Below are 15,748 nucleotides of genomic sequence, written 5' to 3'. Positions count from 1 at the left end.
TCGCTTTGGCGCTTATGGGAACAGTAATGATGTCACTGCGTCGCAACGTGACCTGGCGAACAGTTATTTTATTCTTACCTACCTTTTTTTTCAGCTTAAATTCAGATGTACGTTGATGTAACTTTTACATTTACGCAAACAAACTTCTGTGATTAACATGTTTTTATTCCTTTGGCGGAGACGAAAGAGGAAGTTCGTGTACTGTAATAAAAAAATGGAACTTCTAAAAGCTTGTACACGATAAATTATTCAATGCATCATTCGTTTTGTAAACTAGCGATACAATCAATAGTTTAACTTTGTTAATAGTTAAACGCTGCGCAATTTGTCTTTCGGCTTCACTCCATCAAATTATAATCACTCTCATTGAAAATTATTCAAGGCACCTAATGGTCCCAAAATTGTTCCCAAAAAGGATCCAACGAGAGGATCGAAATCGTTCAACGTTTATTAAATTTAAACCCTCGCATGTAACGCTAATTGTTTAACAACTTTTACTTTACCACACGTCTTTTTCTCACTTTACACTCGTACCCTCGCATTACGTGTTTTTTTTCCCCCAAGCGTTCCACCATTAATAATCATTTCCGTTATCGCCGTCGCTGCGGGACGGTATCACTTTGTAATCATTGTCCCGACGAAAACCATAGCGGCATTAATTACCCGTATCTCAATGGAACGAGAGCAGAGGACGGATCTCCTCCTCGGAAGGACGGTTTCCCGCAAAAAAGTTCAATTAATCAGTGTGACCCGGTTTCCTACTCAAAGGAGGCGCCTCGTGTCCGTGTACAGCAGCAATTTTAAAACGGCTCTTAATCATGTTTCTCTCTGCCCCATACCTGTTCCGTCCAGAAGCGTTTTTTTCACCCAGCGATTTCAGCGTGACAAACTCCGCGCGCTGAATCTCGAAAACGTCGGTTAATCACGGAACTCCCTGGCAACGACAAAACGCGTGCGCTGGAGGAAAAGCTATACCGCCTGCGCGACCATTCGTCTTCCCTTGACAATTTATACCGGTGGATTGTCAACAATACCGTTGAGGCCAAGCGGGGAGCAAATTAACCGATAGATTCGAAACGAAATCGCTGTGAGATGGGTCTTCTTGGAAAGTTTTGGATGGGAAACGAAGACGTTGACTCCGTTTTAATCCAAATATCAAAGAGATCTTAAAATCTCACTACAAAACAGTTAACCAAATCGTACATGACGTAAGATCATTCATAGAATTTTTGTGCTTTTTAATTCGTTTTCGATGGATTTATTTGAATACATATGTTTCATGATCTCTTTGCACTGGTATATTTAAATACAATACTCTTGCAGCCCAAGATGACCCAATCTATCCTTTAATCCAATTATGGATATACCTTTTCATGCTCCTACTGTCCCGATACTTGCACCTAAAACATACCTTCCAATAAATTCAGCAATTTTCATCGGAAACGGTTAAATCCTATTCCTATTCCTCTTTCCGGTATCTCTCGAACGCGACCCTCCCCCAAATCGAATTTCAATTCTTTTCAAACACGAGCGTTCTCGATCCCAGCTCGAACGTTGAATTCGTCATTATCGTGTCACGCGAACGACCAGAGCCCCGAACTGTCAGGTTTTCTCCGCGGCATCGACCCTGACACGGGAATTCCGTGTGGAAATCCGATAATTACCGAAGAGGGGGAGAGGAGAGAATAAACGCAGGAGGGATGGTGCGTGAGGAGACGAATGCGTGCTCGAGCGGTCGACACGCGAGCGCGCCGGGTTCCTGGCCGTCGGATCCCTGGTTCCACGTAAATCACGCACCGTAAACACACAGCCGTGCCACGAAGCACCCTTTCAGAGATGGAGGGGGCTGGAAAAAATAAGGGTGGTCGCGCGGCGCGATATTGCAGGCCGTCGTGTAATGTTAGTTATAATGTTGCACGCACAGGAAGCCGGGGGCATTAGCGAAATGTTGTCCAGGCGAGAGATAATACGGCCGCGTCACGAAATACACGACTAGGTTGCTTTATCGCGGCCGATTGTTATTCTAACCGCTGCCATAACTGTTTCTAATGGACCAGACGGGGCGGATCGCGCTTCAACGGAAACAAGATCCTATTTCCGCGCGTAGATACACTAGTTCCTCGCTTCAAGTGCTAATGTTTCCCCGGTTACACGGGGTCTTCCTCTAGAATATTTGTGTATTTGACGATGTGTGCGGATGATTTTTTTTAACGCAGAGAGTTTTAATCTAATGGCAACAATCATTCTTGCACAATTTAAATAAATTTTAAGGAATATGGCTAATCATGGAATGAATACGGTTTATATTTGCAGAAGCGTTTGAATCGTGCAAGAAATATACTTATCTGTAAAATTTTGTGGATTAAGAAGGCATAAATATTGGATTTGAAACTGTGGAGTTGATTGAAAGAGAGTCAAGCAAAAGTAGAAATTGTAGAAATTAAGGAAGTACCTGCAGTCACGTTTTTCCTGGCAAGTTTGAGATTCAGGGATGATCCTTAATTAAATGTTTGTATATCGAAGTCTCTTACACTTTGGAAGAAAGGTTTACCTTTGAGTGGCTTCGATGATTAAACCTTTCTTACAAAGTGTAGGGGCTCGAGAGCCCCAGACTCGATTCGGTATTGCTACAGGCTTGGAAACCCAAGCATTCACATGTAGGAAGAAACTTTTACCCGAATAAAATAAAACTTTCCACGGATTTATTCGTAGCGAATTTATTCCGCGGATGAAAGTACTTTTTTTATTTGAGAAACTTTTCCTCTACACTTTCGAAAAACATTTCCATTCTACACAATTTCACCCTTTATCCTACACAGTCTCTCTCTCTCTCTCTCTCTCTGTCTCTCTCTCTACTAGTTTTTTATACACAACTAAGCGCAAATTTTAAACACAATTTCAAATTTCATTTAATAAATAATTCTTATATTTCGCTAGACATGTTTAGAAAACAAGAATTCATCACGCACCTTTGCGTATCGACCAAACACTTTTATTCGAATTCTGCAAAACCGAGACTCATATCTGATACCCTCATCGGTCCTTATTATTCCGAAATACTACATATTTCTGTTCACTTATTTACTCGCGATATCGTCGTCGATTCGCCGCGAACACCGTGTTCGCAACCGAGTAAAATGTAATCAGGTGGATACGCGGATCTGTAGTTCAGCAAATAAGTATAACATTCTCCGAAATATGTCGTCTTATCGAGGACCGAAAATCCAATAACACGATGGAGAAGTAGTTCACGGAAACGCTCGTCTATGGAGCCACGAACGGCGACGTATACGCCACGATGCAATAATTTTCCTTTATACGCCGCCCCGATAGGTAAAAACGGTCGGGAGCATAAGTTATACCTACTTGAATATCGCGTATCTTAAGTGGAGGACCTCGGAACGCCAAGCTCGCCGAATTTTTCGATGAGCATCCTCCAGGATAACCAATTCCTTTAAACGGTTCCAGGGCATTAGTCGTTCACTCGTGAAAATAAAATCGAAATTTCCAATACCCGATCTGCATTAAAGATCGCAAGGGATAGCACAATTTCTTATATGTATATTATTCATCGAATTCGGTTGAAACATTTCCAGTAACAATTTAGAATTCCTATTCCAAGTTCTGTGGATGAATTGTCTTCAATTTCTTCGAAAAGTAATTACACGATAACGTGGAAAACGCTAATATCCGATCTACAGCTTACAAAAAGGAAGAACGTTAAATACATCGGTAGAATAGCATCTCGGGCTAATTGCAGTAGAACGAGAACAAAAGATATTCTCAACGATTTTCAGCGAGTCTTCGGGCAATTGAGAAATATTTACATTCAATTTTCCTCGTTCATAAAAATCACAATTCAATGACGATATTATGGCGAACGTACATTTCATCTCCGTACCGCGTAACAAAGTGCTGCGAAGAGATATCGCGATTCCAAGAGAAAATAATAAAGCTCGTTCGAGGCGAAACAATTGGTCCCGAGTTTCTCTCCGCTTAGTTTCTCTATTCAAAAATGAACCGTGCCGTCCTGCCTCGGCAACGAGACCGCAATGTAATTTCGCAGTATTTAAGTGATGAATGAAGCGCACACAGTGTGACGGGGATCTTGGCTCATATTGTCCCGAGTCTACGACCTATTAACGGGATCAGCTTCCTTCTTACACTGTCGCAATTTCTCCAGCTTCCTGTAACGGGTGGTCTTATTTCAAATCGTTTTTAACTCTCGAAGTTATTTTCACTGGGTTACCTTACCAACGAACTAAATTTAGAGAAATTTACGTTATATTTTTAATACGTTAAATATATTACTTAGAAAGTTCAATGTTTCCAGATTATTTATGATAATTGGGGATAATTTATATCGATATGTGCTTCAAGTGTTTAGCTAATAATTCTTTCCCTGACATGTTAAGAAATTCTGATAAAAATCTACCTGAAATCTACAAGACTTTGGAACTCCTTGCATAAAGAGTACGAAGGGTAGGGGTGTCGTATGTTTTCCAAGTCGTGTAAACTGTCGCAGAAGATGGGAACGTCGGATAGTCGGCAGTTTCTAGGGCCGTTCTTCCAGGAAAAAAAGTTATCAGCTCGAAAAGGGGGACGTCGTGTCGCAAACTTACAAATTACATGGGCGGACGGTCCGAGCGTGTACCGAGGAAACCCGGAACAATAACGCAGATCGATATCAGCTATAATTGCTCAGCGCTTAACACTTGACCCCTGTGCGCATGCACTGGCGTGTGCTCACGCACGCATTCGTGCGCCGAAGGGGAAAGTAAAAGTAGCAGGAAATTGCATTAGAAGGGCACGCACAGTCTCGCCGAGTGCTTACGCGCTAGCAGGTAGAGTTGCAAGGTCGTCTAGCGTTTCGAAGGCCTGGCCGAGGTAATGAAAAGTAACACCTTAGCCCTTTCACTCATCACCTCAAAGCAGGGATGCGCAACCCTCTTTGCTACCGAACCCCCCCAGAAACAAGACAAAATAATACATTTTATAATTATTCGATCTCTTTAAATTGACATCAATTTTTAGGAAAAAAACGGCAAATGATTGAAAAATAATTGCTCGTTCAAACAGACATTATTATTCAAATAAAGCCTTGCAGTCAAATTAAATTATTAATTTTTTAACGTATCTGAAAATTGGTTTTCAGAAAATGTATATTTATATTTTTAATATTTGCATTTAATTGAAATTGCATATTTTTATACGTTGAATTTACGCAAATAAATATAAAGAACTGTTCGAATATCCGCATGGAATCGTTATTTTCATAAATTCCCATATCGAAAAATTCGTGTTGAATTGCGTATTGTTCAACTACTCGTAATTAATTATGTTCCAGAGTAATTTCGTTTTAAGAGTTAAGGGAAAATAATGTTGCCGGTGACCCGAAGAGGTCTTCGCGCTCGCGATAGATTTAAGGGACCCATTTGGAGAAATTAAATTCTGTGCGCGCGTTGCAATCTCATTAAATTCCCGGGGAACAAACGCGTGCTTTCTACGCCAGTGCAAAGTGTGGCAGCGTTGATGGCGTAACGTGCTACCGGCACGGGTCCCAGGGTGCCCGAAATGAGAAAGAATCGACCCCAGACGGAGGGGTGGGTTTGCCAGCCAGAATTCGGTAAGGTATACGCCGACCAGGGGGTAAGGGTTCACCTTGGGGAGTGCTTTCCAAGTGGCAGTTTCTCGAAGGAAACGATGACCTGCGAGAGTCGGTAGGACCAGCGAGGCCGGGGAAACCGTAAGGGTTGGCTTCAAACATTGAAAACCTTAATTACATATTTATAGACGAAAAAATCCCCGTACGTGCGCCGGCCGCGTCACGTATCCCCTGAATTTTCGGAAAACGTTCACGTCTGTTTTAGAGCGGCGTAAAAGGAGGAAATAAAAACGTATTACCCTTCGTATAGAACCATAACACCTTTTTAACAAGCAATGTTACTTTGAACATTTTGTCGCATCCTTGCATCTTCTTGGTCTTGTCTCATTTTGGAGAATTCCATTGTAACAATTAAAGGTTCGGTGATGTTTGAGTTCCTCAGTCTAGACCTACCGCGACCGGTCAGATTACCGTTTCCAAACTTTTATGGACAGTTTTTATATACAATATATAAATTATATACAATTGTTACATGTATCATTAAATTTTACTAAATTCACGAAATGTTTTTGCATGCAATTGAAAAAGTGTCTTTAAGACCAGTCACTTAATCGATCCAGGTAGAGATAGATACAAATAAATGTCGGTAGCTTTAGTGTTAAAGAATATCATGAAATATGTCGCGAGAAGGCCCCAGAACGTTTTCCAGCTGTTCGAAGGAGTATTTACCTTGTATACGCCAAGTACACGCAGATTGGGGATTGCTCATAACATAATCAATAATTTGTGGGGAAGATTCCAGGCAGCGAGCACCGAATCGAAAGAAGCAACGATAACAGACGAGCGTGGCGGTGGAAAGGAATGGAAAGGCGCGTTGGGAATAGAGGCGGTAACAGTGGTCGAAGTCGATGCTTAGGCGTACCAAAAAGAGACAGAGGTCGGTCCGATGGTACGAAACGTGGTGTACGTTTGGGGTGCACAGACGTGCGCAGAATGTGTCGTGTCTGCCGCAAAATGCTCCGTCACGCAACTGTGTTGCATGCTGCCGTCGCACACAAGCAAGCCCAGCGCTCGCACATCCCTCCGTAGATTTATCCATGCACGCTCGTACATCCCCACACACGCGAACCACACGAAACACGTACCGTTGCACGTACTCTATCCGCCGGTGGCTGGGCTATCTGCTCGTCACGAGCAACGCCGGCTCGCGTGATCTCTCGGGACCCGTGCACCCCTTTTCCACCTTCGGGTTTTCTGCACACCGTCCGACCATCCCCGTGCCAATGTCGGATAAACCGCTTATTTTATTCATAAACCCACAATGTGAAATCAATATTGCATCGCTCTGTGCAGCACGATCGTGTATAGAGAGGCGGCGAAGGTGAACGGGGAGAGAGTTGTCGGCAATATGGTCGTCTCTCTGACGAGGATCAGAGAATGCGGGCGATGGACGTTTAACTCAACCCCATCGCTGGCTCCTCTCGCTCGATCCATCCCTCGTCCCCCTTCCACTGTTCTGTCTCTGTGATCATCTCTCTTCGACTCTCTGTATCCGTCCCGCGTCTTGCTCTCTCGTCATACCTAACGTGGTGGAATGTGGGATGAAATTAGTCCTTACTCCCCCACCCCAGGCCGTCTGATGCGGTGGAACGCGATGTCCGTCCTGTGTCGGGATGTCCAAAGCCAGACGATGGCATTTCAGTATGTGCCGATGTGCAGAAACGCATCTTCCCTGGGCGATATAAATGTCATCGAACGCCGAGGGGATGCTTTGACAGAATACCGCGACGCCTGTCGGAGGGGCGACCTTGCCGCGTTGACGATTATATACTTTTTCCTGTCGACGACGCCTGTCGTCCGAGGGGTTGAAACGTCGATGAGGTGCGATCGAAGCCGAATGTTCCGTTTCTTTCGCGATTGGTTCTGGAACTGGAAGTCAACGGATGTTCAACGGAATGTTTATTTCAATTATTAACCACTTGGATTACGCAATAATATTGATGAGAGATCGTCTCGAACTGTGTCAAACGCTGATCTTAGTGAAACTAGGGAGTCTAAAAGAGTTTTCTGAGATTTGAAATATTTTTAATCACTGTTCACACTTGTAATACTTTTAAAATGTTAGCCATGAATAGATAAATGGTGACAAGAATATTTTATTGGCACGTATCCATAACCGTTAACCTGCCTTAATATTTAACTAATCGTATGTTATCATTGTCTCCTGCAGAGAACGTAAAAGTACCATCACCCTGTATTGTTCCTTAATCTTCCGTGTTGCTTAGAATAATTAGTTTCCTCTCTCCTTACGGTGCCGTTGGCTTTAGCCAATCGTCCGCTTGATAAACTCTGCGAACAATAGCGCACAGGATCACGAATTAAACCGTAAGGCGAACGGTTGAACAGACCTCGGAATGTCTTACGGCAACGTGCAAACTGGCAACGATCCGAGTTTAACGCTTCTATCGTATCGAGACGAAAGAAATCCAAGCTCCCTTGAACCCGAAAGGGCAAAACTCAAAGGATAGACCCGAAGACCGTTATTGTCCCGGTCTTTAACCAACGTTTCCACGGGTTCCAGGTAATACAGGGTAACACGAACACGTATTTGGAGTCCAAGCACGAGCTGGAGCCGCCTCTGTGGGCGAGCAAGATCCGTTTTCTGCCCTACAGCCATCACACGCGGACGGTTTGCATGCGGGTCGAGCTCTACGGATGTTACTGGAGCGGTAAGCTGTTTGCACTCTCCAATTTTCAGTACAACTTGCCGCCGCTTAGAATACTCACCGGACTGTCCATTAACCCTTATGCCGCTGCCGCGTGCACAAATTTGCTTTTCGGAATCTTGCTTGCACAATTATCCCTTTCTTCCTTTGACGAGGCAACTTCGAATTAAACGTTTAGCCAAACGGAAAGTTGCGCGCCACGTTCCACGCTTCGGTTGCGTGTTGGCCGCGAAAATGCAATTGAAGCAATCGAATATCCACTCCTCGATCCCCTTGATCTTGAAACAGTTTTTAACCCTCTGTAGCCACGCGTTATTCTCAAGTCATACAGATATACATTTACAGTCAGTCCCATAAGTATTCGTACCTTCTATGTTTATTGAAGAAATTAAATGATAGATTTGATGTTTTCAAATCAACGTTTCATTATTAATATATACATGTATAAAGTTTATTCATGTACATATACATATGTAATGAAGTATTGATTTAGAAATATCAAACCTATCATCTAATTTAGACAAATTTCTTCAATACACATAGAGGGTACGAATACTTATGGGACTGATTGTATATTCTCAAAATTGGATTTCATCCCTTTTCCATTATGACTAAATGTGACCGCCAACCAGTCTAATTCATAACGTATATCAGTATTCAATTTTTACCTTTAAAAGATCTTGAATGAACAAAACTCACGTTTGATACAACGAACTCTGAAAAGTCATGCCATTTACGATGGTCCACCTACTATCTCACTCCTCCACTTCAATTCCAAAAATAATTAAAGGCTATACGGAGGGTTACGTTATACATTACCAACCGCTTTAATTTCAATTCTTCGATGCAACGTCTCCCAAGAAATCAACCATAGTTAGTCGAAGCCCCTCAATTACCGAAGATATCAATGAACAATCGTCGAAGTTCGTTGCGTCCCCTAAAGTAGACGCTTCCGTTAATTAAATACCACTTTAAGGCGATTCGCTCGTTCCCCGACGGCCACGAATCCTACCCACCTCTTCGTGTAATTATAATAATGTTCGCTGACAAAGCTGAGGCTTTTACGCGACTCGTTAAGAAGCGGACCATCTAGCGTCGACTTTACACCTTGACCTTTTTGCCGCAGATGGCGTGGTATCCTACTCGATGCCCCAGGGTGATAAAAGGGGTAATGGATGGGAATTCTTCGACGCCACCTACGACGGACACTGGGACGGGGAGCTACGCCGAGGCCTGGGTCAGCTGACAGACGGCAGGACGGGTCCTGATAACTTCAAAATGGGATATTACGATAACGATCGCACGCCTGGATGGGTCGGCTGGCGGAACGATACTCGTGGACAGCCGGTCGAGATCAAGTTCGAGTTCGACAAGGTCAGGGAATTCTCGGCCATTCATATCTACTGCAACAACCAGTTCACCAAGGATGTCCAGGTAAGCGATTGGTCGTTGATTTAATCTTCAACTGTCCCGAAATGATACTCTAGGTTTTTCCTATCGACGATTCGGGAACGATCGAGTATTCTAGGCCTCGATCTATGTATAACCCCTCGACACGAATCGGATGGTTGATAAAATTCCCAACCGCCCACTCACACCGAAACGGTCAAAAATATTATCCACCTGGGAAGTTAAATTTCGAACCGACCCGAATAAAGTATTGAATTCCTTTTAGGTCCCCTTCGACCTACGAATCGCAGGAATTTTGAAACATAGACATTTTTATCGTGCGTGACATAGTAACTTCTAGCGTAAAAGTATAATTTTCGTAGCTTTTTAATAGTGAAAAAAAGTAAGGAGTAGAATAGTAAGAGTTCCAGTCGAGAAAAGAAATATAGCGCCTAATATCAAATTGTTAAGTTTAAAACATTGACGTCTGACAAGGGTTAATCCTTTGTAGGTCACTGGTACTCATTGTTACCGCTAAGGAAGGAACGGGAATTTTGTATATTTTTAATTTTTACAAAAAAAAAGTGAAAAAAAATGTCCAGGGAATTCTGCCCTATAAAAGGTTAAACAGTGAGCCTCGTCAACTATTCCATCAGAAATGGATCGATCCTCTGGATAGACGAATAATTACACAATCTATATATACAATTATCATTTTTAAATTTTCCTTCGACAAAGTTTCCCAAAGAATTTTCAAAGAAGAGGATAAAGAGAAAATTAAGACGAAACATCTCCCGCGTCTAATTACTTAGCAATTGCCCGATAATTTCTGCGCAATTATCCTATCGCGTCGAACGGGGTAAACGAAATTTTCTTTGTTGAAATTTCCAATAAAGATAAGGGGAAAATTAAGAGGAGCCAGGTTTCGCATCTAATTACCTATCTCGGCGCCCTTGCAATCGCAAATGCGTGGAAAGCGAGGAATCGTTTACTCTCGGTCTGGCGACGTTATTCCGCAGTCCCCGTAAGGAATGCGCAAGCAGCGTCGATCAACAGGCTTACCATCCACGGTTGTTCGAGATCGTTTTACCGTCACCTTCTTCCTTGGTCGTCGCGCAGCATCTTGCCAGCGGGATGCTGGCCTCCCCGTAACCCCCACGGTTGATTGAATATTCCACTCGACGCTTTATCAGCCAGACGCCCGCTGAATATAAATACAATCTGAAACGGTAATTCCAGCAGTTCGATATCTTTGAACGTGGCTTATTGGCGTGATGGGATCGTGGCGCTGCATCCAAACGGGAATAATCGCGACACTCTGATCTTTGTTATTAAACGAAAAATTAACCCCTCCCGTCGATAGTCCTACGCTACAAATTGCCGAATGATCAGGGTGGCTTGAGTCGACCCACTGCATTGATCCTCCAGGTCTATCCACACTTGTTTACATTGCCATTTTGCATGCTTAAATACCGTAGAAATTTATCTTAGTATTCTTTTTTCCATCAATTTTTGTTTGTCACCAGTGACAGCATTGATAGCGTGAAATCGAACAGCTAACGTTACTTTCTGCTATATTAGGAATTATTAGGAATATTTTATGGATAATATGTGCAAACTGATATTAACTGACGTGCAAAGTGATATTTAAGTGACATTTTCCGAACCGTGAAACGAACGAATTCCTAGTATAAATATTTCCACAGCCATCAGTTGTTTAACTTGATTTATTATTCAGAAATCTACGACCCACATACAGATTCTTAACAAAAAGCTGAGCAGAATCAAATCGTGGAATGAATTTTCCATCGCAACGAGAATATTGCACAATATTATTCATCTGATAAATTATGAAAAATGTTATACAGTCGATAAACTCTGCAAAACACCGTACATTCGTAATATTTTACAAAACAAATTGGATTCTTGGCGGACAGTATTTAAAAATAATACAATGCGTTTATTGTACGCATTTCGTTTGATATTCAACTACATGAAAGTGACGTGAACGATATCGACCACATTTTTTATCCTTTTCAGATGTGCATGGACGTTACAATTTCAATAAAGAAAATCAAATAAAAGTCATTACTTTTATTCAATCGAGTAACGATTTTTATTTGATTTTTCTCTTTCGTCTCGTGCCATGTATTTTATTTCCGATATAGAAGTTATAATGTCACAAAATATAATCGAAAGCGTTCAGTATACACTCTCTTCGGTGAATGAATATTCATAAATTAACTTCTCTCAAATTCTGTTATACGTTCGTGATGACCGGTGAAACAAAATTTCCGTTTATAATTCCAATAAATTCAGTAGCAGGTCAAATACTCCAGACATTAATTGCGGACCACGCACGACGTTGACCCGCATGGCGGTGGCTATTTTTCGTCTTTGCTGAATTAATGTAAATTCGTTCGTGTAATTCCCCTAGTGGCAGAGGAACGTTATCGCCGTTGATTCGAGAACAGATAGGAAAGTTTTCGCGTCATTCGTTTACAGAGCCGTAATCCGATGCGTGGCAGGCGCCGGAAATGAGCTCGCAGGCTCGCATTATTCGAAGAGGGGGGGCATTCTTCGTCGCAGAGGCGGCCAATAATTCGATCCCTTGTATAATTTCCGTTTCGCAGCGATTCGCGACCCTTCCGCGACCGTTCACGCTAACTTCGATAATGTAATGCAAATATGTCTGCTCTGTGGCCCTCCTCGCATTGATACAGACACGATACAAGCGAGCGCGTGGTCCGCATGCAAAATCGTCTCCCCTTGATGGAATTATTTCCGCTGGGGGCGGTAGAAAACTCTCACAGGAGGTCAAACTTCAGATTTATACGCAATCTTGTCCGGTTTGGATACCTTATCCTGTTTCTTAGAGTTCTTTAAACCCCTTCTGAGTTTTATTTAGATGCATATTTAATATAACATTCTCGTAGCGTGGTATCAACATCAATATACCAAAATTAAACTGATTTCTTCAAATAACATTAGTCCAACAACTGTCAATTGTCTAATATATTTGCATTTTCATACGTAATTTTATCATTGGACACAATGAACTGCCCCCTGAGCATTCGAGTCATACCGGAAGCTAACTTACTTACACAATGCAACTCGTAATTCCTATCACAGAAATAACGCGTGAAAAGTAGCTTATTTTCCATCGATTATTCAATATTTTTTCTTGTGGAAAAATTTTTCCCCATCTCTGGTTTCAATTACATTGCCATTGCCGTTCAATGAAAAACACTCGAAGCGATCCCGGACGACCCAATATTTTCCTTTGCAACAGAGGAAATATTTATGTGAGCTTATTAACAATGGCGACGGCACGATAACGGAAACGCTTGAAGCGCAAATATCGCGGCCACGGTCCGTTCGCGGCCTATGTATCCCGGCGTGCTCGTATCAAATCCGCTTTAAACTCGCGCGAGTGTTTTGCTCGACGGTGCAGTGCATTTAAAGATTTGCCGGGGCGTGCGGTGAAATATGCATGGACGATTATTGAACAGTACCATAAACGGGAGACCCCGAATTTTGATTCGGATAAAAGCGTTCCACGAGCGGCTCGCGCGTTTCAAACGAAGGGACGCGGACCGGCTTTCAATCGATAAGGCTAAATCGCGCGGTCAACGTGTATGACGTTAATTCCAGGGGGATTTCAGGCCGCCATTATTCGAAAATCGATTTCTTTCTGCCTTTTCTTAGAGTTTAAAAGGCTTTTAAATTGCGTGAGACATTAAAGTACTCTTATTGGCAAGCAGATGTAGAAGGTGTTCCTTTTTGTAAATTTTTTACTAGAATACCACAGGTACGAATAACTTCAGGCTCTAATACAAGATTGTAGCGCATTTTTCCTACACTTTGGCAGTTTTTAATATTGAAAATGCGAGTACGTGAGAAGGGCTCCGCTTTATCGAAAACAACAATTTTATACAATATTGTACTCGATAATAGCGAATTTTTCCTTCCTCCTTCGAATTCTGATGTAATATAAAACCACGTAGGAGTATGTTTTCAAACGGTTGAACGCGAAGAGAATATTGTTTTTTTCTCGAAATGATTATTTTAACTATCCAAACGAGAATATATCCAATTTTCAATAATTGTCGGTGTTGGCAAATACACTGCAGATGTCCGTCGGTGACAAACGTTTAACAAATTCACCTCTTTCAAGAGAACGCATCGATATCGGGCGCTTGTTCGAATAAACATCACCGTTTAATCGTAACATTGAATCGTTCCCGCGCCCAGGAAACACGAGAAGAGTATATTCTCGATATCGTCCATTTTAAACGCGACTGAAGCTAACGTTATTTTATTTCATGACCCGAGACAGAGGTGGGAGGTTGTCAAATCATTGGAACATTTTGACGGGCACCATGCGTGGATGTTTTGCGAGTCAATTAACGAGAGGTTCGATCGATGGAGCAAAATGACTCCGATCTGGCGAATAACACGTTTCCGCTCCGATTTAGGGGTAGTGCAGAGTTTTTTCAGGTAGCATAGACACCTACCGGTGCATTTGACATAAAATAATTGAAACTTGCGATATCTAGTGAGTAATGTAGTATCGTCTCTAATAAAAGCTCTAGTTTGCTCCCTGCCCTTTCTTCTTACTGAGCTTCTTTTATTTGAAGCCAAATATCAAGTACTCAAAGTTTTGCAGCGCGTTTTTTCGGTCGGAGGATGGTCGAAACGGCGAAAAATCGCCGGTAAGAGATCCACGGTATAAAATTCCCTCGGTGAGCACAAGTATGCAGACGCACGGGGCTAGAAGAGAGAGAATATTAAGCGCAAAGGACGACGGAAGCATGCTCACTAACGCGTGCGACGGACTATAAACGATGGCCGCTCGCTCTTTGACGCGGCGGATTTCTGAAACCGCCCAGGTTGGTGCCCTCTTCGTGGTCGACCTTCGAAACAGAAGCACCGAACACCCGATCGTCCTCCGGATTCCCTTCCACGTCGCCAGATTTTATATACAGAGTGACCCGACCGCCGCCAGGAGCCACGCAGGCTCATAAACCGGAACCCCCGGCACAATGGCTCTGTAGGGGCTTTGCCCGTAGCGCATCTTTGATATCCAAATAACATTTTCCCCTTCGACGGAAGCAGCCAACGAAACACGCCCGGCTACGGGGCGATAATAGACTGCGATACGAAACTGCCTCCCCCGCTGTCGAGGCGGCCCTCCTACGCGTTTTGCCACCGCTGCCAAAAGGGGCGGCTCCTCGAGCTGGATAAAAAGGAAACGTCTTGCGAGATGGGACCAAATTAGCTACGACGAGCTGCGAAAGGAGCCGTGAATCGTCAACTTCGTAATTACTCGATTCTCAGGAGGGAACGTTGTTCAGCTTAGCGAAGAAGAGGAATATTTGGGAAATTCCTTTCAACGACACGGGATGTCTGATAGGTAAAAGTGTTTCGAAGGTGTTTGAAACAGAACCCTTTAAGGCGCTATACAAGTTTACAGGAACCGTTCGTTTCTATATATTTTATCAAAACTTAAAAATCCACTTCGAATCTCACGCTCCCTCTTCGATCGCTCAACCGACTTAGCGTCCCAGAATTCAAGGGAAAATTGCGATTCTTACGATATCCCCAATCCACGGCAGACGTAGATATCGGACAAAGTAACCATCAGCAGAATTTCACCCAGTTTCCAGTCGATACGCAAGTCCCAATAACGGTTCGTCCCAGCTCGCAGTCAACGAACGCCGGGTCCTCGACCGATGATTTCCGGTCACGGAATCTCGGGCATAAGTAACAAGATCACTTTGTAATTTCCTTGTACACTCGGCGAATGTTTGACGTCGCAATTTAATAAACGTAACGACCTAGACGTCTGCGAGTCAATTTACTCAGAGCCCAGATTCTCCTCGAGAGAAGAAATGAAAACGAGCAAAATCACCGCTACGTCTGATAAGATCCTCCGCCGCGTTTCTAACAGTGTGCAAATACTTATCCACCGGCTCGTACAAGGACCGGGCGGCCCTCCTCGCGGCGTCCTTCTGCTCTTCCTGCT

The 15,748-nt window shown here is 43.0% G+C and overlaps 1 protein-coding gene across 1 annotated transcript in view; it reads left to right on the top strand.

The window, feature by feature from the left end:
* LOC128894617 (discoidin domain-containing receptor 2-like) overlaps positions 1 to 15,748 on the top strand; it is a 170,723-nt gene that overhangs the window by 107,906 nt on the left and 47,069 nt on the right. Inside the window, exons 6-7 of the mRNA XM_054156461.1 lie at positions 8,187 to 8,334; positions 9,458 to 9,765. Coding sequence (XP_054012436.1) covers positions 8,187 to 8,334; positions 9,458 to 9,765 — 456 coding nt within the window. The remainder of the gene's footprint in view (positions 1 to 8,186; positions 8,335 to 9,457; positions 9,766 to 15,748) is intronic.

The sequence above is a fragment of the Hylaeus anthracinus genome, unplaced genomic scaffold (assembly GCF_026225885.1).
Source record: "Hylaeus anthracinus isolate JK02 unplaced genomic scaffold, UHH_iyHylAnth1.0_haploid 4, whole genome shotgun sequence".
Lineage (NCBI taxonomy): Eukaryota > Metazoa > Arthropoda > Insecta > Hymenoptera > Colletidae > Hylaeus > Hylaeus anthracinus.
Note: the sequence above shows the minus strand (reverse complement) of the source record. Positions and strands in the feature narration are given on the sequence as shown.